Source organism: Podarcis raffonei, chromosome 4, assembly GCF_027172205.1.
Source record: "Podarcis raffonei isolate rPodRaf1 chromosome 4, rPodRaf1.pri, whole genome shotgun sequence".
In the NCBI taxonomy this organism is placed as follows: Eukaryota; Metazoa; Chordata; class Lepidosauria; order Squamata; family Lacertidae; genus Podarcis; species Podarcis raffonei.
In genome coordinates, this window is record NC_070605.1 from 3,588,218 (window position 1) to 3,615,428 (window position 27,211).

Below are 27,211 nucleotides of genomic sequence, written 5' to 3' on the forward strand. Positions count from 1 at the left end.
GTCCAAATTGGCACTGCTGGAAGCCAGGAAACCAGCCGAAGGGCAAAAGGCGGGCCAGTTGGTATTAGCCCAGCTGGCTTAATGGAACCTCCACACCCAGAGTCAGTCCTGCTCCGAATTCCAACCAGGGGCAAGGTCTTTGTCCTCACCCCTCTGCCCCCTGCTGGAAGGGGGGGTGAGATGAGGCTTTGTCTCAACAGATGGGATTGTTTTTGAAAGGAGACGGCAACCAAGCTATTGGAAGCGATTTCTGACAGTAAGAGCGATTCAACAGTGGAACGGACGCGGGCTCTCCTTCACTGGACGTTTTATATATATATGTATATATTCATTTTTATTAGTTTTTTAACATATTAATTCCAACATTCCTACAACATAACTTCTCATCTTACACAGTATTTTTGGACTTCCGTCAACACCTCTGAAGATTTCTCATTCTTTATCACTTTTTATGCATTTCTTAATTTCATATTACCTTTAATTATCCTTAACTCTCCTCATTATCTTTTTTGCAATATTTCAAATAACACGCCTTACAAAACTTCTTGCAAACCTACTAGTGTAATTTGTTCATCACAATTGCTCTTCAAACAGTCCATAAATTTACTCCAGTCTTCTTAGAATCTCTGGTCCCGCAGGTTTCGAATCCTTCCTGCTAGTTTATCTAATTCTGCATAGTCCACCAGTTGCATCCTCTAAGCTTCTTTCGTTGGTACTGTAGTTCTTCTTCACTGGACTTTTTCAGCAGAGGTGGGATGGCCATCGCCCATGTATGATCTACAGTGGTACCTTGGGTTACATATGTTTCAGGTTACATACGCTTCAGGTTACAGACTCCGCGAACCCAGAAATAGTACCTCGGGTTAAGAACTTTGCTTCAGGATGAGAACAGAAATCATGCGGCGGCAGTGGGAGGCCTCATTAGCTAAAGTGGTGCTTCAGGTTAAGAACAGTTTCGAGTTAAGAACAGATCTCCAGAACGAATTAAGTACTTAACCCGAGGTACCACTGTACTTGAGATTTCTGCATTGCAGGGGGTTGGGATAGATGACCCTTGGAGGTCCCGCCCTGCTCTAAAATTCTATGGTTTTTCAGCTGCGATCCTTTGCCTTGCAGGAGGTTGGACCCTGGGGTGGGGGTCCCTTCCAACGCCACGACCCTGTGGGGAAGGCAAGCTCCTCGGGGCAGGGACCAGCTTGCTTGCTTGCTTGCCGGCCACCCGCGGGGGTGGTCCGGGTCCAGGATCCGGGGCGGGCGAGGCCGAGGCGGTCCCGATCCCTGTCCAGCCGCTGCCTTGGCTGCTGCTTGCGCCCGCCCCGGGAGAGGCAGGTCCGCCCGGGCGCCGTCGAGGGGTGGGGCGCGCCGCCGCCGCCGCCCGGCTTGCCGAGCCCCTTCCCCGGCGGCGGCGGCGGCGGCGAGCGAGCGAGCCTCTGCTCCTTCCCCTTCCTCGCACACTTCCTCCGGCCGCGCTCACTTCCTCCGAGGAGGCGACGAGAAGCAGCAGCAGCAGCAGCGACGGCGGCGCCGCCCGGCCGGCCGAGCGCCATGCGCCCAGGTGGGTCTCCGGCTCCCCGACGGGGCGAACCCCGCGCGCAACGCTCCCTTTGCGCAAGGCGCGCCCGGGAAGAGGCGCCTTCCTCCGCCCGGGCAGGGCGCCCCGGGGCATGGGCAGAGGGCGCGCTGCTTCGGGGCGCGCCGGGATGGGCTGGGTCGCCCTCCTTCCCGATCCTGGGGCGATCCCGGGTCCGCCAGCCGCCCTCTGGGGCTCCGGAACCGGGTTCATCGGGGCTGACTCGCGAGTAGATCCCGGGGAGGGTTGATAACGGGGTGGCTGAGCTCGTGCCCGAGTTTCCCAACTCGGCTCCCAGCTGCGTCTTTTCTGCCCATTCACACGACCCACTTTCCCCGCGCGTGGGCATGGGCGCACACGTGTGTTTTGGGAACAGCTGGGCAGGTAAATTCATCTTTAGGACAACAAGTCGCGGCTTCTAAGGCAGGGGGAGTTCCTGAAACACGCGATTCCCCCCCCCTTTTTTTTTTTTTGCTTGTTGAGATGGTACAGTCCTGAGGCGGGGGTCGGTCTGTGTCACGTGTCTTCCCCGGCATTTTTTGAATGGGTTCTGGCGGAGCCAAATGGAGAAGTTTCAGCGACGTCTCTGGGGGTCGTTGGCAGGAGGGAGAGGATTGCTCCCTCGAGCTGTGTAATGTCTGCACTGACTGGCAGCAGCTGGCCAGGGGTTCAGGCAGCCCCTGCTGTGCGGGGCAGTGGACCGACTTTTTATTTATTGCATTTATTTATGCATTTATAGCCCATCTTTTCTCCAAAAAGCCCAAGGTGGCTTCACAGGCCACCCCCTTTGCATTTAATCCCTGCAACAACCCTGTGAGGTCGGACAGGGTGAGGCTCAGCGAGTGGCTGGCCCAAGATGACACCGAGTGAGCTCTAGTGGGGGATTCGAACTCCTGTCTCTCCCAGGCCCTGGTCTGGCGTTCTAAGTCAGAGTTTCCCAACTTTGGGTCTCTGGTTGTTTTTGGACTACAACTCCCATCATCCCTAGCTGGCAGGGATGATGGGAATTGTAGTCCCAAATCAGCTGGCAAACCCAAGGGGTCTTCTGCATGCAGGGCAGATGTTCCACCATGCAGCCATGGTCCTTTGCCTGGAGATTTGGGCTGGATGTGAGGCTGAACGGGAGTCCCGAAGGGGCAGAGGAACGGACACCTTGAGGCTGGCTCGATTCGGCCGGATCCGTTGTGGTGGCCTCGATCCGAGCTGCTGCGTGATCCTCTCACGCCCCAAACCTCCCAGAGCTTCCCAAGGGGGCCATTTCTTCAGCTTCTCCAGCGAGATGTTCTCAATGGGAGGGACTTTCCAGCCGGTTGACGTGTGAGCGGCTTGGAAACCCCGGCTGGGAAGGAGCTCCTTGAGTCACAGAGTTCGCGATCTGCTGGTGGCAGCAGCAGCAGGAAGCCTTGACTCACTGTGTGAAAAGGGCCCCTCAGAGGTCATCCAGCCCAACCCCGTGCCGGTGCTACAAAATGCAACGCTTCCTTTGGGGCAGCTTTGCTGGGGAAATGAAACCCCAGAACCCTCATGTCTGCCCTCGGTTGCTTCTGGTTCCCAGTTCTTTGTCCTGTTCCGGAGTGGTAGAGTGCCACTGAGCCTGGAGGCTCCATTTAGCTATCATGTGCGGCGATAGCTCTTTCCTCCTCCATGAAATCTGTCAACTCCCGCCTGCTTTTTTTAAAAAAGCAAACTTAAGTCACTTCGTTTGCATCAGCCTTTGCTATCCTAGGACCCTCCAGAAGGCCTGGGTTGGACTTCGGTGACTGACATCTGCCCTTGCCAGTTGAGGCTGGCGGGGGGGACGGAGGGCGCCAGGTTGGCGGAGGCTGCCCAGGCCGCTGGGATGCTGATTCAGCCGTGAGCCTCTGCCGTTTCCCCCAACACTTTCAATGAGGAACTGGGCGCAATTGACGACGATCCAAAGTTCCCTTTCTGTACTTCCCCCCGGTTGAGACACCGCTGTGGAAAGTCTGCCTCAGCCCCAGCTTCTCCTCCTGCCCCGGGGAGACAGCTCTGAGCTGTTTTATCCACTCCGAGAAAATCATATAAGTGTCGGAAGGGCCCTCTGAGGGTCATCTAGTCCCACCCGCCGCAATGCAGCCATCCCTGGCAGGTGGCCCCCATCCTCTGATGCTTTGCGCCATCTTTACGGCTTGTTTTCAACCAGATAAGAATCTGACCCATTGCTTCTTTCAGAGACTTGCATAGTCTACAAAGACTTTCAGAGACTTTTATGTTTATTGGGTTCTATGTTTTCAAGAGAATCCATCAAGAGTGCACAAGAGATGAGATTCCTGTTTATTTGGTTTTGCAGAGAGTGCGTATTTCATATGTTTCATACCGTTCAATGTTCTGTACAGGTTATATAAAGAGTTTATATTGACGTCACATGGTTGTCCTGTACTCAGTCATTGCGTTGCCTTGGATATTACTGATGATTGTTTGCAACACAGGGGTTTAAACCCCTTCCTTGGGTTGCCTATGGCTACTTCACTGGCACCCTGAAAAAATCACCTTTCAGCCCCAGCTACAAATGGACTGCGGACTCCTTCAGGCCAACTCATTTGACAGCCACTCTGTTTTTCGGAGACCTGCAGAACATTTTGCACTTCCCAGTTCTGGCTTCCGCTGCATCACCGATTCTGCATGCAGCGAGCCTGCTTTGGTTTTGCAGATCTAGCTATTGTGGGGCGGTTCGTTGGCGACTCAGCTCAGGCACCGGCTGCCTTAGCAGACACGAGCCCAGATAACTTGGCACGTGGAGACTTTCTCTGCGTGTCGACCAGGTTTTTGCATCACTTTTGCAGGGTGGGGCCCTGGGGCCTTCCTGCCTGCCTATCTCACAGGGCTGTTGTGGGGATTAAATGAGGACTAGGACCAGGGGGCGCGACGCGGGTGGCGCTGTGGGTTAAACCACAGAGCCTAGGACTTGCCGATCAGAAGGTCGGTCCCTGCTCCTGCCCACCTAGCAGTTTGAAAGCACATCAAAGTGTAAGTAGATAAATAGGTACCGCTCCGGCGGGAAGGTAAACGGCGTTTCCGTGCACTGTTCTGGTTCGCCAGAAGCGGCTTAGTCCTGCTGGCCACATGACCCAGAAGCTGGGTGCCGGCTCCCCTGGCAATAAAGCGAGATGAGCGTCTCAACCCCAGAGTCGGCCACGACTGGACCTAATGGTCAGGGGTCCCTTTACCTTTAGGACCAGGGAGAAAAAGGTGGAATATAAATATCTAGTAACAAACAGACAGACAGGCAGACATATAAATAAGAAGATAAAATAGATAAATGTTTCTCAGCAACAGGTGCTCAGAAGCATTGCTGTCCCAACCTGGCCAGAAGCCATCAATACTCCTCCTGCATGAATTTGTCTAATCCTTTTCTAAAGCCAGTTAAGTTGGTGGCCATCTCTGCCCCTTGTGGCAGGGAGTTCCAGAGGTTAACCATGTGCTGTGTGAATAAGTGTTTTTTCTTTTCTCTGCCTTGATTTCTCTTTCCCGGGAGCTCAAACAGAGGCACCCCCAGTACAAAAATCTGCCCCCCAAAACGACCCCCTCTTTCCACCGCGATGCGAGGGTCCTTTGGGTTGTCCCAGCTGCTTTTATGGGAACCAGATGTGCTGCGATCCAACGACTCTCCTGCCTGGAGGAGCGCTGTGTGTTTGTTTGGTTGTTAAGGAAGTCGGCCGCTCTTGGGCCCGGCTGATGCCACAGAGGGCAGGAGGGACTCACTGCTTCCCTGACCATGTGGCTCATGGAATAATAAATAATAATAATAATAATAATAATAATAATAATAATAATAATAATAATAAATTTTATTTATACCCTGCCCTTCTGGCTGGGTTTCCCCAGCCACTCTGGGCGGCTTCCAACAAAGATTAAAAATACATTAAAATGTCACACATTAAAAACTTCCCTGAACAGCCTTCAGGTGTCTTCTAAATTGCATCTGGACCAGCTCTCTGCAGCTTCATTTGCCAGCCACCTCCAAAAGGCAGGTTCTCTTGCTGCTGCCCCCGGAAGGGCCTAATTTTCTAAGGCTGCAATCCTGACCCTGCTCACCCAGTAGGAAGCCCCCTGGCTTAATTGGTTTTGGATCGGCGCAGTGAGGATTCTGTTGCCAGCTAGTTTTCCCAAAGGGATACGGAAAAAGGAGAATAGAGGCAAGCCGTAAAATGTTTCTTATTAAGCGTTGCATATTGAAGGGAGGTGCGGGATGTGAGTGGCCAGGAAAACGTCTTTTGCAAAAATGTCTGGGTAGCAAAAAGAATCAGATTTCTGTTAGGGGTTTATTAGGGGTACTGAGCTGCTGAGCGATGCCCCGCTTGCCAGGCGGAAGAGGGAGAATCACAGAATTGTGCAGCTGGAAGTGACACCGGGGTCAAATAGTCCAAACTCCTATAGACACACCAGCTTCTGGACCCTGCTGGGCCTTGGCCACGCTGCATTGCAGTGGGTTGGACTAGATGACCGGGTGGGGTACCAACTCTACAATTCGATGATTCTGTGAAATAAGCAAAGCCCAGGCAGGTGGGGCGGTCCCAGTGCTTCATGGCTGTGAGAGGCGTGGGGCTCACCCGCATTTCTGATCGCCTCACACCTAGAAAACACAGGTCCAAGTGATTTTTCACTCGTCCCTTTGCACTCTAAATCTTAGGCTGGGGGAAAAGGCTTCATTTGGGAACATCTTTGCTGTGTGTGGGGGGAGGGAGCAAAACCTCCCTCTTGTCGTCCTAGAACTCTGGGCCACTGGGTCCTCAAGATCTTCCGACATTCAGCAGACAAGTTCCAGGGTTGGGACAGAGGCATAAAAGCCCCGTGAGAAACCTGAGCGCAAGAATGTAAGAATATAAGGCCTCCTGGATGAGGCCAGGGTACCATCTGGTCCAGCATCCTGTTTTGATAGGGGCCAACCAGAGGCCTCTTCTGGGAAACCTGCAATCAGGATTTGAACACGAGCCCTCTGCACCCGAGTCTGTGAAGAATCTCCCTAGGAGAGTCTCCCAGGTCCTCAAAACTCATCCCTTCTCCATTAGACCCCAAAGTTGAATAGCCAAGCTCTGTGTGCGTTGCGCTCGAAGCCTCTGGCGCCAGCAGTTAGTGGCGTTGCCAGTTGCGATGTTAATTCAGGAGCTGAGCAGCCCAGCAGACTCGGGGACAACGGAACGTTTGCAGTCCAGTTTTGCGCGAGGGCAGGAGAGGCAGGCAGTTTGGCTGGGATTTCCGCCGCGCCCTGGCGTTCGCAGCTTCGCGAGGAGGAGCTTCCCGGAGACGGGGGAAGCGAAGGGCTGAGGCTCGAGGCTGACGAAAGAGCCCCGGGGAGGGGAAACAGGAACCTGCGAGATGGAGGAAGGGCAGGCCTTCTGCTCGGAGAGGATTTCGCAGCGCCGTAAGCCGCAGGGCGGCTTCCTTCTGCTGCGGAGGCCTCTGTCAGGGTCCTTGTTTGGGAAAGATCTCGTGGGAGCAGGGCTCAAACCCTGACAGGGTCCAATCCCTAGAATCTTGAGCATTGAACATGAAGCCCAGCCGCTCTGGGTGGATGAGGGCAGAGAAAAGAAAGTCGTCTTTCATCTTTTGTTGTTGTTGTTTAGTCGTTTAGTCGTGTCCACCTCTTCGTGACCCCCTGGACCAGAGCACGCCAGGCACTCCTGTCTTCCACTGCCTCCCACAGTTTGGTCAAACTCACGCTGGTAGCTTCAAGAACACTGTCCCACTATCTTGTCCTCCGTCGTCCCCTTCTCCTTGTGCCCTCCATCTTTCCCAACATCAGGGTCTTTTCCAGGGAGTCTTCTCTTCTCATGAGGTGGCCAAAGTCTTGGAGCCTTAGCTTCACGATCTGTCCTTCCAGTGAGCATTCAGGGCTGATTTCCTTCAGGGCTTTAAAGGTTGGATCTTCTTGCAGTCCATGGGACTCTCAAGAGTCTCCTCCAGCACCAGAATTCAAAAGCATCAATTCTTCGGCGATCAGCCTTCTTGATGGTCCAGCTCTCACTTCCATACATCACTACTGGGAAAACCAGAGCTTTAACTAGACGGACCTTTGTTGGCAAGGTGATGTCTCTGCTTTTTAAGATGCTGTCTAGGTTTGTCATCGCTTTTCTCCCAAGAAACAGGCGTCCTTCATCTGGAACAGGCTTAAACTACGGAACTCCCTCCCACAGGAGACAGTGATGGCTGCCAATTTGGGAGGCTTTAAAAGGGGATTGGATAAATGAACTTAGGAGGAGACAGGCGTAGCCAGAATGGCTGTTCTCTGCCTCTACAGTTAGAGGTAGCTTCTGAAACCCAGTTGATGGAAACAGCAAGAGGGTGTTATTCTCGCACTCGGATCCCGCGTTTGGACTTCCCGCTGGGGTATCTGGTTGGCCACTGGGAGACAAGGGTGCTGGATTGGCCTGATCCCACAGCGGTCCTATTCCGATGTTCTTTTTTCCCCTTTCAAATAATTTTTTATTATTTTCCTTATTCATACTTTTACAATGCAACACAGTAAATCACATAAATACTTCAGCTGTGCCGAGCTTGCAACTTCCCTCCATCCCTTCCGCGAGTATCCCTTGTTTTCTTATATCGCGTATTCTATTTATTTAACCTTAAATCTGCCATACGTTGTAAGAGCTATTTCAGTCCTGCTGGTGTTTTTAAAGTTTTACAATTGTCTTTTATATCTACCATAAATTCACTCCGACTTTCTGGAAACCTCTGATTGTCCTGGTCCCAAATTCTTCCCGTCTGTTTGGCTAGCTCTGCATAACTCATCGTTTTCGTCTGCCACTCTGCAATGGTGGGAACTTCTTGCAATTTCCAGTTTTGGGCAAGCATATTACTTGCCGCAGCTGTGGCATGCATCAGTCTTTGGTCCACTTTCTTAATTTCCTTCCCCGTCACACCCAACAAAAAGGCTTCTGGTTTTTTGGGGGAAAGTGTATTTAAATATTTTCTTAAGTTAAACGAACTCCCAAAAGTTCTTAACTTTATCAGAAGTCCACCACATACGGTAAAAGTCTCTATTCCGATGTTCTTTTGACCAATGGCTTCCTCAAGTCTTCATGGTGGAACCCAGAAAGGAAGCTGCTGGGGGCAACTTCTCCCATCATCTCTGACTTCTCTGGCGATAGCTAATTATTTGCATGGGATTGGGGCCGCGGCTGGAGCTTAGTTCAAAGCAGTGAGGGAGCCCACCTCCACAGCGCAATGCTCTGCCTTAAAGTCCTAGCCAGGTCTCCTCGAAAACAAGCCCTGTAGAGATCCATGGCACCTGCTCCCATGAACTGGCAGCGGGGTTGCAGTCGCAATCGCCAGCTTGCTTTTAGTGCCCTTGTTGCCAGCGCAGCACCCATGGGTGCCCACAAAGGGGGGGCAAGGGGAGATGTAGCTGCACCCAACCTGGGCCAGAGGACACCACCCCAGGGTGCCTCTGGAAATGCTCCTCTCCGGAGCCCCCCCTTGAAAAAAAAAAGTAGCTTAACTGTTGGCCAGAGGGAGGTTGCAGTTGCATCTTCCAGAAAGGAAGGGGAACAAACCCTCTTTCCAAGCCTATTTGCTGACGGGAGCAAGTGCGCATGGCTGCGCATGGCTGACCTTTGCGCAGAGTTGTGGGTGCATTTCCTGCTTTGCAAGTATTACGTCCCCAGACACACACCCCCCCAAAAAGTTGGGCAACCCTTGCTCTAGTGTTTAGGTCAAACAGTCAATGTTGTTCTGGAAACCATGTGTGGCGTAGGAGGCAACGTGGCATAGTGGTTAGAGTGCTGGGAGCCCAGGGTTCAAATCCCCACTTGGCCCATGAAGTTCACGGGGTGACCTTTGGGGGCCAGTCGCTGTCACTCAGAAGCAGAGCAGAGCCATTCTGACTAGTAGCTGCTCACAGCCCTCTCCTCCTCCCTCAATCTGTCTAATCCTCTTTCAAAGCCGTCCGAGCTGGTGGCAGGGAGTTCCACAGCTTAACTATGTGCAGAAGTCCTTTCTTCCCTCCATCCTCCAGCTTCATCCCAGGCCTACAACATTTGGAAGATGTGCTTGCTGACGCCAGCTCTCCCCCAGTGTGTGGGGCAATGGGAAGAATCCCCCTTTGCTGGGTAACCCCAGCCCTGCAGAGGGAGGTTCGCCAGCTGGTCAGAGAGTGGGAATCTGGTGATGCCTTGATTCCTTCCCTTTCCGATGAGTCAGAGATGAGGCCCTTTTCCTTCCTGGAAGGGAGGCTGGGTGCCCGGGAGACGAGGCTCCTGTCCAGTTGCCTGGTCAGTAACGAGGGAGTCGCCCACAGCCCCCACAGCTTGCTTTCTCTAAGGCCCTAAGGAAGTCAGAGCATTCCACCAGGTCGGAGCCATCACTGAGAAGGCCCTGGCCCTGGTGGACCTTCTCAGTGATGGCTCCGACCTGGTGGAATGCTCTGTCCCAGAAGACTAGGGCCCTGCAGGATTTAACCTCCTTCCATCGGGCCTGTAAGACAGAGCTCTTCCGCCTGGCCTTTAATTTGAATTCAGCCTGATCTTTCATTTCCCTTCCCTTCCCTCCCCCTCCCCTTTTATGAAGATCATCCGCTCTGAGACCCCACAGCTAATTCCCCCCTGGCCTCCTCGCTGGCCCAAGTAGGACCAATTCAGCCAGCTAGCCCTGCTGATCATCTAATGCTTATTTCCCCTAAATTGATTTTTATTGTTATTCATGTTTTTACACTGTATTTTATGCTGCTTTTATAATTAAGTGTTTTAAATTTGTTGTTAGCTGCCCCGAGCCTGGTTTTTGAACCGGGAAAGGCGGGGTATAAATAAAAATTTATTTTTATTTTTATTATTTCTCCCCCCAAAGCCTAGGGTCAGCGGCTCAGGACGCAGGCAGAGCTGCCAGGCCTCGGCTGGATGAGGTAGACAAGAACCTCGCTGGGGCTCTGCTGGATCCGTCCGAAGGGCTCCCTCCCCACCTGGCCCAGCACCCTGTTCTCACAGTGGCCGGATACCTTTGGGAACCTCAGAGTCGAGATAGACTGTCACTGGACCTGGAGGCTCCATAGGCGCATGAGAAGTGCCTGGTGCAGCAGGACAGTGGCTTATCTAGGGCAGCATCCTGTTCTCACAGGTGCCAACTCGATGCCCCCGTGGGAAAATCACTGGCAGGATCCTGCGGTTTCCTGCAAGTGGTATTCAGAAGGGTAGCCGCCTCCAGCCAGAAAAGCTATTGTGGCAAATGGCCACGATTCGCCCTCTCCTTCCCCTTGAGCTTGTCTAATCCTCTTTCAGACCAATGGATGTTCTCTGCCTGTGGCCCTGCTCTCTTTCGCCCTGACGCAAGGCAGCTCCTTTGGGCGTCGGCTTCCTGTTTCCTGTCCCCCCGCTTTTGTTGTCGAACTCTCTCGCACCCCCCTTGAGGTGCCTAAGCCGCATGACATTAAGACAACAGCGAGGCCGGTACAAAACAAGAATTACTGTATTTTTTGCTCTATAAGACTCACTTTTTCCCTCCTGAAAAGTAAGGGGAAATGCGTGTGCGTCTTATAGAGCGAATGCAGGCTGCGCGGCTTTCACTGCGCAGCGATCCCTCTTGCTGTTCTGGCTTCTGAGATTCAGAATATTTTTTTCTTGTTTTCCTCCTCCAAAAACTAGGTGCGCCTTGTGGTCTGGTGCATCTTATAGAGCGAAAAATACGGTAATTGCTCTGTGGGGAAACAGTGAAATCCATTGGTGGCCTTCGGAGAAGGCTTTTCCTCCCTGGAAAGGAAAGATAAAAAAAGAAAAAGGTTTCTTTCTTTTCTTTAAAAGGCTCCTCCATCTAGTGCTGTGCAGAATTTCTTTTCCTGCGCCAGATGGAGCGGTTTAAAAGACACGACACAAAAGGAAAAGGTGTTGGGAGGGAGGAGGAAAAACACAAACTTGGGCACTGATTCTCTGTTTCAGAGTTCTTGTAAGGGAAAGCTAGAATGAAAAGATTTCAAAGGGAGGAGAGTCGCTGGTCGGTCAGCTGAGCTGATGGAGACCCCGCAGTCCCCTCTCGCAAGCAGTTTCTACGAATATTAATCCATTTCTGTACATGGTTTTTATTGTTGCTTGAATTTTGTAGACGTGTTTGGAGGACTGCATTGCAAAATTTGGAGGAGAGGGAATTTCGAAGGACAGCTGCGTTTCAGTTGGCATGTTCATACCTTTTGGGAAGTGCAAATTTTTTGGCTTTGTGTTCAAATCCTGGCTTAGCCAAATTCCACCCCCCCTCGCTAAGAATTTGCAGTGCGCCTTCCTTTTCCTGGCTGCCTCCCTTGGCCTTTTGCCCAACATCCAGATCAACCGCCCTTTGTTCGCTGCAGGGGTGGCATGCAGAGATATGCAAAGCAGTCCGTGCGAGGGAACCGACTTCCTCTTCCGGAGAAACCGCAAGCTTCTGAGCCCCACAGAGCTCCTCAGCAACCAGAATAGAAAGCCAAAGGGACACCTTTTGAGTCCCTGGGCCAAACGTCTTTTCTAGGGAGGAGAGAGACTCTCCCCACCGCAACCTCCACTTTGCCTCCCTTGTTAATTCCGCCTTTAATTCCTTCATCCCCATCTCTCAGGGCGGTTCATAATAATAACAATATAATAATAATTTATTATTTATACCCCGCCCATCTGGCTGAGTTTCCCCAGCCACTCTGGGCTGCTCCCAATCGAGTGTTAAAAACAATACAGCATTAAATATTAAAAACTTCCCTAAAGAGGGCTGCCTTCAGATGTCTTTTAAAGATAAGATAGCTGCTTATTTCCTTCACATCTGAAGGGAGGGCGTTCAACAGGGCGGGCGCCACCACCAAGAAGGCCCTCTGCCTGGTTCCCTGTAACCTCACTTCTCGCAGGGAGGGAACTGCCAGAAGGCCCTCGGTACTGGATCTCAGTGTCCGGGTAGAACGATGGTGGTGGAGATGCTCCTTGAGGTGTACAGGACTGTATACAGGTATACAGGTTCATCTCCCATTATACCTGGCATGCAAAAGCAGCTGTTACATGCAAATGGCTGGATTTGCCTAATGCAACATCAGCCGAGGAGCAGAGCCAGGAAGAGATGGAAAGGAATAACTGACCCCACCAGTGCAAACAGGCTGTGGCGTGTGATTGACAGAGTGTCGCCTGCCCTTCTTCCAGAGTGATCCAGGTGGTAGAACATGAGAATCTGCACCTCAGGGTCAGGGGCTGGAGCCCCACGTTGGGCAAAGGATTCCTGCATTGCAGGGGGTTGGACCAGATCATCCTTGGGGATCTACAGGTCCTTGATTCATGGGGCACCTGAGTTATCAGGTGTTACAGGGGAGCCTGGATTCCCAGCTCACCTGACATCCAGCTGCCTCGCTTCCTCTCTTGCCAGCATCAAAGGTTGGAGCGCTAGTGGTGTCCCTCTGAAACCCTCTCTTCGCATTATGAGCCTAAGAAGAGCCGGCAGGATCAGGCCAACAGCCCGTCTACTCTGTCCATGGAGGCGCAGGTCAATTGTGTGTCCAGGGCAGCTGCCTACCAGCTCCATGTGGTATGCAGACTAAGACCCTTCCTGCCCACAGACTGTCTTGCCAGAGTGGTGCATGCTCTGGTTATCTCCCGCTTGGACTACTGCAATGCGCTCTATGTGGGGCTACCTTTGAAGGTGACCCAGAAATTGCAATTAATCCAGTATGTGGCAGCTAGCCTGGGAACTGGGAGTGGCTGCCGAGACCACATAACACCAGTCCTGAGAGACATGCATTGGGTCCCAGTATGTTTCCGAGCACAATTCAAAGTGTTGGTGCTGACCTTTAAAGCCCTAAACGGCCTCAGTCCGGTATATCTGAAGGAGCGTCTCCACCCCCATTGTTCAGCCCAGACACTGAGGTCCAGCGCCGAGAGCCTTCTGGCAGTTCCCTCCCTGCGAGAAGTGAAGCTACATGGAACCAGGCAGAGGACCTTCTTGGTGGTGGCGCCCGCCCTGTGGAACGCCCTCCCATCAGATGTCAAAGAGATAAACAACTACCTGACATTTAGAAGACATCTGAAGGCAGCCCTGTTCAGGGAAGCTTTTAATGTGTGACATTTTGATGTGTTTTTAATCCTTGTTGGAAGCCGCCCAGAGTGGTAGACATCCATAGCCTTAATCTCTTCGGTAAAGGCATTGAATTTTCTTCTTAAGGCTACCCAGGTTGGTCGCCATCACTGCCTCCCCTCCTGTCCCTGAGTCAGCCCCATGGATTCCAGTGTTACGATACAAGGAGGGAAACTCTTCTCTGCTTTCTGTGCGCCATGCGTGATTTTACAAACTTCTATTGCATCGCTTCTCTTCCTCGCCTTTTCTTGAAACGAACACATTTTAAAAGTGCTGCAACCTTTCCTCACAGGGGGAATTGCTCCACTCCCTTGATCGTTTTCGCTTGCTCCAACAAAAAGTTTCCTCACCAGAATTGCAACTCGAGAAACTCTTCTGCTCGTGCTTTGCAGCAGCAGGCTGAGCCCAGAATTCAGCGTTCGAAACTCCCATTGTTCTAGGTGCGTTTTGCAACAAGGCAGTTCTTTAGCTTGGGCAGTTTCTGAGCTCTGGGTGCAATACAGCGCCTAAGATTTCAAAGTAAAACAGCAGAGTGGAAGGAAAAGAGGATCTTTTTCTGCCTCCCCACTTCCAGCTACTCTCTGAAGACTGGAGAAGAGACCCTCTTAAGAATATTCGGTGGGTGGGCAGGGGAAATGAACATAATATTTTAGCTGCAGTTCATTTATTTTCAGCCTTGTATTCTTGTTATAAAAAAGCACGCCTAGACATTCCGTTGTTGCGCCCATAACCTAGGTTGAAGGTGCCATTTAGCTCCTAGCCTTCATATCTCAGTTTCTAACACTGATTGGGCAGTGCCTGGGATGTCACTAACCCATCTCTCTTCAGCAGTATTCCAATTGCTTTTAAATCGGTTGTGCCAGGGTGAGCTCCCGTTGCTCGGTCGCAGCTCCTGCCAACCTAGCAGTTCGAAAGCACGTCAAAGTGCAAGTAGATAAATACTTCCGGCGGGAAGGTAAACAGCATTTCCGTGTGCTGCTCTGGTTCGCCAGAAGCGGCTTAGTCATGCTGGACACTGGCCACATAGCTGGCTACATAGCTGTACGCCGGCTCCCTCGGCCAGTAAAGTGAGATGAGCGCCGCAACCCCAGAGTCATCCGCGGCTGGACCTAACGGTCAGGTGTCCCTTTACCCTTTACCTTTTCATGACTGTATTTTAAGTTTTTTGTATTAATCCGGCATATTTTCTTTTAATTGTTGAATGATTATGTGTGCATTGCGGCAGCCTTTGGGTATGTGCAATAAAACTGTCTGAGTGACACAGAAGGAAACCCACTGTGTCTCCAGGTTGGCTACCCCATCTCTGAGCGTCCCGGTTGCAGCCGGCCGAGGTGCGTGGAGACCCTTGCAAAACCGGCAGTGGGTGAGGCCAGGCTCTGGGGAGGGGGCTCCCAGGAACTGCACCCCCTGCCTGCCAAGCCCCAGGGCGCTTGCCTTCTGCAATCTCCCTCCAGAGGGGCAGCTGAGGCTGGGGAAGGACCCTGAGAATAGACACGAGAGGGGTGAAAAATGCAACACCCCGCTCCAAAAAAAAAGCGAGTTTGGTTCTGCCGCCGCAGAGGCTACTTCCCAGAAACGGCAGAGGAACTGGGGCCCTGCTTCCCGTTTCAGAACTTCGGCTTCCGGTGAGCAAACGTCACCTGAACCCTCCAGATCAGCAGTTCCCTAACTTTTGGGGGCCACCCCCTTGGTGTCATAAACTCACCCCCCTCCCCCCGGAATAGTGGTTTGCATGACCCACTAAGGAAGGCAAGAGCGCAACCATATTCAAAACAGTCACAATGAATCGCACACGTATTCAAAATACAATTTAAGCTGTTTGGTTTGATGTATAAAATGTATACAATGGGACGCGGGTGGCGCTGTGGGTAAAAGCCTCAGCGCCTAGGGCTTGCCGATCGAAAGGTCGGCGGTTCGAATCCCCGCGGCGGGGTGCGCTCCCGTTGCTCGGTCCCAGCGCCTGCCAACCTAGCAGTTCGAAAGCACATCAAAGTGCAAGTAGATAAATAGGGACCGCTTACTAGCGGGAAGGTAAACGGCGTTTCCGTGTGCGGCTCTGGCTCGCCAGATGCAGCTTGTCACGCTGGCCACGTGACCCGGAAGTGTCTCCGGACAGCGCTGGCTCCCGGCCTATAGAGTGAGATGAGCGCACAACCCTAGAGTCTGGCAAGACTGGCCCGTACGGGCAGGGGTACCTTTATAAAATGTATATAGATCACTTGGCTGCAGAAAACCTCGGTTTATCAAAAGAACAAAATGGTGAGATTGTCATATATATGTGTGTGTGTGTGTGTGTGTGTGTGTGTTTTAACATATCATTTTCAACAGTAATTAAACATACTTTTACATCTTATTCAAATTTTTTTGACTTCCATCAGTCCTGTCTGAAATTTTTCCAATCTAATCTCTTAGTACAGTATGCATATTTTGTTTTCCGTATTGCATTTCAAATTCATAACCAATATCTCTATCTTTTTCTACTTTGTAATGCTTCGTATAATTCTCCTTACAAAACTTCTTGTAGTCCTACTAGCATGATTTGTTGATTACAGTTGCTCTTTGAATAGTTCGGTGAGATTGTCAGCTGTTAGAACTATGAAGACCGTGAGAAAAAAAGTTAAAAACCAGCAATAAACTAAAAATGCACCGCATGCTAAACATCCGGGTGGGCTTGTCTAAGGGGAAATGGTTTTTATCAGGCGCCGAAAAGTGACGGAGCCAGACGGGTGTCATGAGGCAGGGAGTTCCAGAGGCGAGGTTCCACCACACTGAAAGATTGAGCTCTTACAAATGGGAAACACATTTGAACCAGTGATAGAATTCTAATATTTTCACCTCCAGTGCCCTCCCAGGATGGGAGGATTTGGGGGAGGGGGGGGGGTTGGACAGGAAGTTGGCTATAAAAAGTTATTTTCTGCTGCTTTGGAATTTTGGCACCTACAATTCCTAATAGAAAACTGCAAATCTCTGGCCGCGAGAGCACAGGTCTTGCTCCAAAGGATTTTTTTGTGTTGAATGGGCTCTGTGCAGATCTGGCCTCGTTCTCAGGGAACACGAAGGCGCCCTTAGCATTCATTATCTTTGGGGCTTTTGAGGAAATTCCATGCTAGAGATCATTAGGAAAGGGATTTGAAATAAAACGGGCCGAATCATGAAGACGTTCTTCAAATCTTGTGGTGCGCCTGGGATAACTGTGTCCAGTTCTGGTTGCCTCGCCTCAGAATGGAGCTGGAAAAAGTTCGGAAAGGGGCAAGCAGAACGATCAAGAGGGTAACCCCCCCCATATGAAGAAAGATTGCAGCATTTGGGGATGTTTAGTTTAATAATAATACTAAATTTTTATTTATACCCTGCCCTTCCCGGTTCAGAAAACCGGGCTCAGGGCGGCTAACAACAAATTTAAAACATTTAATTGATCCAACAAAAAACACAGTATAAAACATGAATAACAATAAATTCAGAATTCAAAAATAAATTTAGGGGGGGAAATCCATCCAGTAAGCATTAGATGATCCCCAGGGCTAGCTGGCTAAGTTAGTCCTATTTGGGCCAGTGAGGAGACCAGGGGAGAATTAGCTGTGGGATCCCAGAGCGGGATCCCAGAATCTTCATAAAAAGTTTAGTTTAGAGAAAAGAGGCTGCAGGATAGAAGTACCATATTTTTCGCCCTATAGGACGCACTTTTCCCCCTCCAAAAATGAAGGGGAAATGTGTGTGCGTCCTATGGGGCGAATGCAGGCTTTCGCTGAAGCCTGGAGAGCGAGAGGGGTCGATGCGCACCGACCCCTCTCGCTCTCCAGGCTTCAGGAGAGCCCCAGCGCCAGCCCCACAAGGTCGGGGGACAGAGGGAGGTGGAACGGCGCCATCCCGCTGTCTCCCGAAGTGGTTTGGAGGCTGGCGGCGGGGAGACCCTGCCGCCAGCCCCACAAGCTCCGGGGATAGTGGGGAGGCGCTGTCTCCGTACCTGATCTGAAGGCGGGTGGCGGGGAGAAGAGCGCTTCTCCCCGCTGCCTGCCCTGCAAGCCCCGGGGACAGCTGGGAGGCGCAGCGCGTCTTCCCGCTGTCCCCGGACCTGATCTGAAGGCGGGCGGCGGGGAGAAGAGCGCTTCTCCTCGCTGCCGGCCCCACAAGCGCCTGGGGGGGGGAAATAAATTTTTTTTCTTTATTTCCCCCCCAAAAAACTTGGTGCGTTCCTATGGGGTGAAAAATACGGTAGAGTTAAGCATGGCAAGGAGAAAGTAGGCAGGAGAAAATAAGCCTGCGCCCTTTTCTCATAGCATTAGAACTCCAGTGAACCTCAATATGGAAGTTAAAAAAATGGAAGTCCTTCCTGCAGCACATAGTTAGCCTATGGAACGCCCTGCCACAGTAATGACCACCTAGATAGCTTTAAAAGAGGATTAGGCCAATGCACAGAGGGAAATGTCTCTTGTGCAAGGACTATGGACCCGCCTGGCCCTCGCGCTGACCCCGTCCGCTTTGATCGGGCTTTCTCTGGGCGATTTCCTAAGCAGGTGGGTGCTGCTGTGAATCAATAGGGATGGGGGGGGTCCGGGACCCTCCCCTGCTTTGATTTCCTGCCTCTGACAGCAAAATGTCTTGGGTCGTGTCTCTGCCTAGCTGGCTTCCTGTTTAGATTTCTGCAAGCGGCGGCGTTTCCCTTCTCCTGACATCAAAGGCAGCCCCCCCCCCCCGGCCATGGGAGATTTTCCTGGGCGGGGATCCTGGACGGGGGCGCTGTGGAAGGGACCCCAGCTTTGGAACAGAGACTAACGTTAAATAAGTTGGAGTTCTTGTTATTAAATATACCAATATAAGTATCAATAGTGCGAGTGGTCCCTACTCGTAAATCAATAGTGATGCCTTTAAGAAGATCTCATTTACCCCTTTAAACGCATATAAAAGGTAATAGGCTCACTTCCAAATTGAAAATGCACAGAAAAGCTCAAGATTCTTCTTATTATTAAATTATTATTATTAAGATACACGTTGATCTACTCACACATAGGTGAGGAATCATATGATTATAGGCTGCCTTAGAGTTTTTAATTTGATTCAACACATGTAATTATTATTATATTATTATTATTATTATTATCTCTGAGAAATGTAGAAAATAATAGGATATATTTACAGTGGTGCCCCGCAAGACGAACGCCTCGCAAGACGGAAAACCCGCTAGACGAAAGGGTTTTTCGTTTTGGAGGCGCTTCGCAAAACGAATTTCCCTATGGGGTTGCTTCGCAAGACGAAAAAATCTTGCGAGTCCCCGCAGTTTTTTCCGCTCCCCCCCCTTTTCCTAAGCCGCTTATCAGCTGTTCCGCTGATAAACCGCTTAACAGCTGATCACTGAAAGCCGCTAGACCGCTGTAGCGCTAATCCGCTAAGCTGTCAATGGGCTTGCTTCGCAAGACGAAAAAACCGCTAGACGAAGAGAATCGCGGAACGGATTCTTTTCGTCTTGCGAGGCACCACTGTATACGAATTCTTCAAACTTGCACGGCCCCTTAAAAATTAGGTAAGGAACCAAATGTTGTATAATACTGTTTTATAATTTATGACTGTTTTATAATTTATGATAATTTAGAATTTAAATGTAGCTTCATGTAATGTTTGATACTTCCAGCTGATAAAGATGAATAACATCGAAATGGGGCCCTGTCCTGGTTTCTGATCCATAATTGACTTCTGACTTCTGCTCAGTGATTGAAACTAAGACCTCCACTTCAAATCTGACTATGGACTGACATGAATTTACTGCTTTTTGATCTATAATTGACTTCTGACTTGCTCAATGATTGAAACTAAGACCTTCAAGTTGAATCTGACTGTGGACTAACATGAACTTATCTCTACTCACAAACTCGTATCTCTAATTCTGTAACAAATTATTGTGTTATATCCTTATGAGCTTGAGTTTGTAATCTCTGAGTTTGTAATCCTTGTCAGAATACCTACTTTTGAATGGATTAGTTTTTCTTACAATTGACTATTGATTTGCGAGTAGGGACCACTCCTGGCCAGAGTTCTTGGTGTGCTTTTTTTTTGGAACACAGACTGGCAAGAAGAAAAGGAGAGCCCAGCTGCTGGATCCGGCCCCAAAGGGGTCCATCTGCAGCATCCGTTTCTTCTCAGTGGCTAACCAGGTGCCACGAACCTTCACGCAGGATTTGAGCATCAAAGGCCTCTCCCCTCCGGAGGTTTCCAGCAATTGGCATTTGTCTAATCCCCTTCTAAGGTCATCCAGGTTGGTGGCCTCTTGTGGCAGGGAGTTCCGAAGTTTAACAATGCACCGCACGAACAGATACCTGCCTTGATCCAACTTCCGTCCTCCAACGGTCAAATTCCTGGGACATCCACGAGTTCTAGTGTTAGGAGAGAGGGAGAAAGACTTTTTTGGGGGGAGTGTCCTCCAACTCTGAACCAGGAGAAGGCTTTTAATTTCATTTTTTTAAGCCTGCCGTGATTTAGTATATATTATTTGTCCCTTGATTAGTTTGTCACATTCTTGTGTGGTTGGCTGAACAGAAAATGAGTTACTGTGAAAGGTATTGCTGCTGCAGAAATCTCCGTTTTGGTGTTTCGCAGCTCCTGTTCTGGAAGTAGGATGTTTGGTGTCCTTATTGTTAATTTTTTTTAATAACTATTATTTGAGCGGGTGGGTGGGAAAGATGATACGATTAAGCTTGGCGTGCAGGAAATGGGCAGCAAAAGCTTTTCTCCCTCTCTTGTCCTTGGCGGACATTTAATGAACGTAGGAAGATTCGAAACAGATAAAAAATCCTTCTTAACACAGCACATAGTTAAACGGCGGAACTCCCTGCCACAGGGATGAACCACCAACCTGGACGGATTAGAGGATTAGAGAAATTCATGGAGGAGGAGAGGGTTTACCGAAAAGGTGCGTATAGTTCAAGCTCTGGTTTTCCCAGTAGTGATGTATGGAAGTGAGAGCTGGACCATTAAGGAGGCTGATCACCGAAGAATTGATGCTTTTGAATTCTGGTGCTGGAGGAGACTCTTGAGAGTCCCATGGACTGCAAGAAGATCCAACCTCTCCATTCTGAAGGAAATCAGCCCTGAGTGCTCACTGGAAGGACAGATCCTGAAGCTGAGGCTCCAAGACTTTGGCCACCTCATGAGAAGAGAAGACTCCCTGGAAAAGACCCTGATGTTGGGAAAGATGGAGGGCACAAGAAGAAGGGGACGACAGAGGACGAGATGGCGGGACAGTGTTCTCGAAGCAACTGACATGAGATTGACCAAACTGCGGGAGGCAGTGGAAGACAGGAGCGCCTGGCGTGCTCTGGTCCAGGGGGTCACGGAGAGGCGGACACGACTAAACATCAACAACTAGCCACAATGGCCCTGCTCTGCCACCCACAGCGATGCTTCTGAATGCTAGTTGCTGGAAACCCCAGGATGGGGAGAGGGGTCTTGGGTTCGAATCCTGGCTTGCAGGCTTCCCATAGGCATCTGGCTGGCTACTGTGAGGACAGGATACTGGGCTGGACTGATCCAGCAGCCTAGGCTTGTGCTTCGCTGGGTGGTCTCTAGCTCCGGAGAGACAGGGGACGTCAAAGCGTCAAAACTCCTGCCAGCTTTTCCTTACCTGAAGAGCAAAGCTCGAGGGGGCAGCTCCTGTGGGTCGTCCCCCTCCCCACAGCCCCCCCCACAGCCCAGAAACAAGGACCTGCCTCTCCGCCTTGCCAAGAAACCTTTTAAGCAACTGCCTCTCAGCTTCCCCCACTTTGCGGATTTAAGATTAATGGCAGTCGGAGCCGGACGCAGCCGAGGCCAGAGCGGGGCTAAATATACCAAAAGCTGCCGGGTGTATTTATGGATCAGGCCTCTTCCTCCCCACCCAGCCCCACAGACTCTGCTAGACGAGAGAGCGGCTTTCCTGGCTGTCGTCAGCTTGGGGGGGGGCCCTTTTGAGGCTTCTTGTATAGCAATGATGGCTAAACATGGCCCTCCAGCTGTTTTGGGACTACAACTCCCATCGTCCTTAGCTAACAGGGCCAGTGGTCAGGGATAATAATAATATAATAATAATAAATGTTATTTATACCTCCCCAGCCAAGACCGGGCGCAGGGTGGCTAACACCAGGTATAAAAGCAATTGATTAAAATACAAGTTAAAAAACAAGATGAAAATGCAGCCTCCTTTCAGTAGAAACTCAAATCACAATTTTTGGGGGGGATGAAAACGTCAAATCTTCACCAAGGCCAACTATTCAGACTGGTCCTACGTGGGCCAGAAAAAAGCCAGGGAAGTCCCCAAGTAGGAGTTCCGTCACAGAAAGAGAAAGGAAAAAGGAAATGATGGAAATTGTAGTCCCAAAACAGCTGGAGGGCCAAGTTTGGCCATCGCTGCTCTATAGGGACAGCAATTGGGGGGTTTGGGACAGGCTTAGTGCACTTAACTCCCATTGCCCTCCCCAAGATATTTACTGAAATCCAAGGAGCCCCCCCCCAGGAAGGCTTTTGTAGGGCCTGCACTTATTGCAACAGTCCATCACGCGTTGGGAACCTCGAGGCTGGACTACTGTAAGGCGCTCTTTGTGGGGCTGCCCTTGGGGGCAGTTCGGAAGCTCCTGCTGGTGCAGAATGCTGCAGCCAGATTGCTGACGGGGTTTCTAGTCAAGAACATGTGGCCCCATTGTTGAAACAGCCACACTTACTGCCAGTCCAGGTTCAAGGTGTTAATAATAATAATAATAATAATAATAATAATAATAATAATAATAATTTATACCCTGCCCATCTGGCACCACTCTGGGCGGCTTCCAACACAATATTAAAATACAATAGTCTATTAAACATTAAAAGCTTCCCTAAACAGGGCTGCCTTCAGATGTCTTCTAAAAGTCTGGTAGTTGTTTTTCTCTTTGACATCTGCTGGGAGGGCGTTCCACAGGGCGGGTGCCACCACTGAGAAGGCCCTCTGCCTGGTTCTCTGTAACCTCACTTCTGGCAGTGAGGGAACCAAAATAAGCCAGTGTGGAACTAAGAGCAGGGAGAGAGGAGACAATTCTACTGTTTGTGTGAAGCCCAGAAGCTGAAATCAATTGCACAACAGCCCAATTGTAGCACAGAATATTAGCAGAGGAGGTGAACTTATTCACTCATTCATTCACTTGATTATTTACTGGGGGGGGGGGCAGGTGGAGAGGGAAGAGAGAAAACCTTGCACACCACCCATTGGGCTTCTTAGACGGAAGGTGGCTTGGTCATTGGCACCCGTCCACCTCGAGAGACAATGGAGTGCGCCTCCGGGGGTGAAGGCAAACCGCAGGAGAATCACAGCGCCTGCTGTGGCTGCAGAGATAGGGAACTCATAACGGCTGCCCTCCGTGTTGTTTTTGCTGCAGGAGAATCACAGCGCCTGCTGTGGCTGCAGAGATCGGTAACTCATAACGGCTGCCCCCCATGTTGTTTTTGCTGCAGGAGAATCACAGCGCCTGCTGTGGCTGCAGAGATAGGGAACTCATAACGGCTGCCCTCCGTGTTGTTTTTGCTGCGTTGGCAGCAACGAAGTGACATATCTGGGCTGCAAGCCTGGGCAGCGGGTCCTGGGCTAACCAGAAGACAAGACCCCCACGAAGGAAAGCAGAGCAAGACATTTGGCACCGGAAGGCGGCATACAAGGCGCCATCCAGCTGCCTTAGGAACTCCGTTCCGGATTGGTGTGGAGTTCCCCCCGAGCCTTTTCTTCTCCCAGAGATATCCCACAAGGCAGTGGAGGTTTAGGGCCAGAATTTCCCTTCTCCTAGATGTGCTCCCTTCCTGGGTGGCCGAGCCCTTTCTGCCCCTCAAAGCCGGGGCATAAATGCAAATACAGTGGACGCTTGGGTTGCGAACGCGATCCGTGCAGGATGCACGTTCACAACCCACAGCGTCCGCAACCTGCAGCGGCACATCTGCGCACGTGCAGGTTGCAATTCGGTGCTTCTGCGCATGCACAAAGCGCAATTTAGCACTTCTGCGCATGCACAACCGCCGAAACCTGGAAGTAACCTGTTCCGGTACTTCCGGGTTTCGCCGGTCCGCAACCCAAGAAAACGCAACCTGAAGTGTCTGTAACCCAAGGTATGACTGTAATAGAGCACACATTATTTAACTTCACACAAGTTCAGCGCCCCAAGGCCTCCTTGCTTGCGCTCCTCGCGTAAAGCACAGACTTGGGGGTCTTCCACACATTCTAGAAACAGGTCCAACAGTTTCTGAGCATGTTTCTTTTTGCCCCGGCCCTTTCCCTGCGAAACTCCGCTCTTTACTGCTGAATCGGAATAAACAGCAATTCGCGTTTTCTGCCCAGACCTTAGTCACTGCCTGTGATCTCGCTAGAGACTCGTGATCTTGCATTTGCTTCTGAATCATTTTCTGCCTTCAGCGGCCGGCTGGCAGCTCCCAGCCCCTCTCTGCCTCTTGCCCTCCAATCGCCGGCCGGCCCTTATCTCTGACCCTCAGAGCAAGGGAGGGAGGCGGCTGGGGTGGAGATTAGCTTTGCTGCCTGCCTTGGCGCTTGGCAGGGCTGGGGAAGGCTGCCTGGGATGGGCAAGGGAGAAAGAGGCCCATTGGTCAGACCCCAAAGCGGATCCTCCAGGCGCAGGGGCAGTAAGAGCAAGAGAGCAGCCCTGCAGGATCAGGCCAGTGCCCTGTCTCTTCCACCATCCTGTTCTCCCAGCGGACAGCCATATGCCCCAGTGGGAAACTCACAAGCAGGATTTGAGCACCAGAGCAACTCCCCTTAGCAAGTGGGATTCAGAAGCATGGCTGAAATGAATTACTTTATTTTACATTTATATTTGATCCTAAGAGCCAATTTCCTTCCTTCCTTCCTTCTGGCTTTTTATATCACATCTAAATTTTTCGCATTGTCTTCATCCATTTTGTATATTATTGTTCCTCTTTCGTATTTGTCCATAGATTCTCTATAGCCAAATAAATCCTCCTGTATATACAATTCTTATTGTCTATTCATTTACAACTACCATTGATTAGATTAATCACATTATACATTTTACTTTTCATTATTTTCTTTATCCAGAAATTTTCTTTTATTTCACATTATGAGGTTTATTTCAGTTTATTTCACCTTATCCTTCCTATGCATGACAGAAATTTTCCCCGTTCCTTTTGAAATGTTTCATCGCCATGTTGTCGAATTTTCCCCGTTAATCTAGCTATTTCTGCATATTCCATATTCTGCATATTCCATTACCTTCTGTCGCCATTCTTCTACTGTGGTAATTGCTGTTGCGACGTGGGTGGCGCTGTGGGTTAAACCACAGAGCCTAGGACTTGCCGATCAGAAGGTCGGCGGTTCGAATCCCCGTGACGGGGTGAGCTCCCGTTGCTCGGTCCCTGCTCCTGCCAACCTAGCAGTTCGAAAGCACGTCAAAGTGCAAGTAGATAAATAGGTACCGCTCCGGCGGGAAGGTAAACGGCGTTTCCGTGCGCTGCTCTGGTTCGCCAGAAGCGGCTTAGTCATGCTGGCCACATGACCCGGAAGCTGTACGCCGGCTCCCTCGGCCAATAAAGCGAGATGAGCGCCGCAACCCCAGAGTCGGCCACGACTGGACCTAACGGTCAGGGGTCCCTTTACCTTTACCTTTATGTAAATGAAGATCAATGAAGAATATTATGAATTGAAATGAATTATATGATGCCTTTCCTTGTATCAAAGCAAGTAACCCAGTCTCAGAGAGATGCAGATCTCGACAGACAGAGGGCATGAGATACTTGCTTGCAGATCTGTGTGGAACAGCTACTGGTTGGGGGGGGCTGTTGTGTTCACCCCTGAGAGAGCTTGGGGGGTTGCTTCCAGATGGGTGTCTGATGTAGGATCTTGCTGCTGGATCAGGCTAATGGCTCATCTGGTCCAGCATCCTGTTCTCACAGTGGCCAACCCGCAAGAGTCTCCCTCTCCTGCTGGGACAAGCTCCCCTCCCCACTGGTCTCCCAGAATCAGAAGAGGCAGAAAAAGGGCAGAGGAGAAGTGAGCTTCACGCAAGCACAGTCTCCGATTGCTTGGGGAAAGTTCTGGAGAGGAAGGGAGTTAGATGGCTGTGGGGAGGCGGGGACTTTCAGTCTCGGCAACTGACTCACGGGGCAAGACCTACCGGGGATAAGCTGCTGCGCTCATAAGCCTGATGCTTTGCCCAGTTTGTGCAGTTTGCCTTCTTGCTAATAAAGAGTTGATGCAAACTTGCACAGTTTGATTTACTGCCGGCTCGTTCCCGACAATACTGAGCAAGGCGTGTAGACGATACCGAGTGAGGCGTGTAGACAATACTGAGTGAGGAGTGTAGCCAATACTGAGCGAGGCGTGTAGACAACACCGAGCGAGGCGTGTAGACAATACTGAGTGAGGAGTGTAGCCAATACCGAGCAAGGCGTGTAGACGATACCGAGCAAGGCGTGTAGACAATACTGAGTGAGGAGTGTAGCCTATACCGAGCGAGGCGTGTAGACAGTACCGAGCGAGGCGTGTAGACAACACCGAGCGAGGCGTGTAGACAATACTGAGTGAGGAGTGTAACCAATACCGAGCGAGGCGTGTAGACAATACTGAGCAAGGAGGGACCTCGCTCAGTCTAAGCAGCTTCTTCCTCTTGGGCTTCTCCTCCTTGCCCTGACTGTGTCTTCCTTCCGTCTCTCCCCCTGCAGATTTCTGAAAGCGAGAGGAGAGGAGGTGCCAGGGCAGCCGCCATGCAGAGCATCAAGTGTGTGGTGGTGGGGGACGGGGCGGTGGGCAAGACCTGCCTGCTCATCTGCTACACGACCAACGCCTTCCCCAAGGAGTACATCCCCACCGTCTTCGACAACTACAGCGCCCAGAGCGTGGTGGACGGCCGGACGATCAGCCTCAACCTGTGGGACACGGCCGGCCAGGAGGAGTATGACCGCCTGAGGACGCTCTCCTACCCGCAGACCAACGTCTTCATCATCTGCTTCTCCATCGCCAGCCCGCCCTCCTACGAGAACGTCAAGCACAAGTGGTACCCGGAGGTGTGCCACCATTGCCCCGACGTCCCCATCCTGTTGGTGGGCACCAAGAAGGATCTCCGCTCCAGCCCGGAGGCGGTGAAGAAGCTGAAGGAGCAGAACCAGGTGCCCGTCAGCACCCAGCAGGGCATCAGCCTCTCCAGGCAGATTCACGCCGTCAAGTACATGGAGTGCTCGGCCCTCAACCAGGAGGGCATCAAGGACGTCTTCACGGAGGCTGTCCGTGCCGTCCTCAACCCGGCCCCCGTCAAGGCCAAGAGACCCTGCGCGCTCTTGTGAAGGGGGACGCTGCCCAGCGCTGACCCTGCCCGCCAGGGCCGCAAACGGGTGCCCTCGGGGGTGGCTGGCCGTTCAGGGCTGGGGGGTCTCCTTATCCCATTCCCCTTCCTGAATGAAGGATGCCCTCGGGGGTGGCTGGCCATTCAGGGCTGGGGGGTCTCCTTATCCCATTCCCCCTCCTGAATGAAGGATCCACACCCCTCCTCCTCTTTCTTCCCCAGATGTGACTTTTCCTTTCTGTCTTTGCCACCGTTCCTGCCCAGATTCCCCGATTCAAATTACTAGGAAGGAGATCTCTGTAAGGCGTGAGCCGTTCGGCAGTGA

The 27,211-nt window shown here is 51.2% G+C and overlaps 1 protein-coding gene across 1 annotated transcript; it reads left to right on the forward strand.

Annotated features, from left to right (window-relative positions):
• Positions 1–1,475: 1,475 nt before the first annotated feature.
• RHOG (ras homolog family member G) lies at positions 1,476–27,009 on the forward strand. The gene is made up of 2 exons (XM_053385032.1): positions 1,476–1,555; positions 26,270–27,009. The coding sequence occupies exon 2, from the start codon at positions 26,312–26,314 to the stop codon at positions 26,885–26,887; it is 576 nt and encodes a 191-aa protein (XP_053241007.1). The 5' UTR covers positions 1,476–1,555; positions 26,270–26,311; the 3' UTR covers positions 26,888–27,009.
• Positions 27,010–27,211: the final 202 nt, after the last annotated feature.

What these genes read in the sequence shown, in the direction of transcription:
- RHOG (XM_053385032.1), top strand. Translation starts at nt 26,312, where the DNA reads ATGCAGAGCATCAAGTGTGTGGTGGTGGGGGACGGGGCGGTGGGCAAG.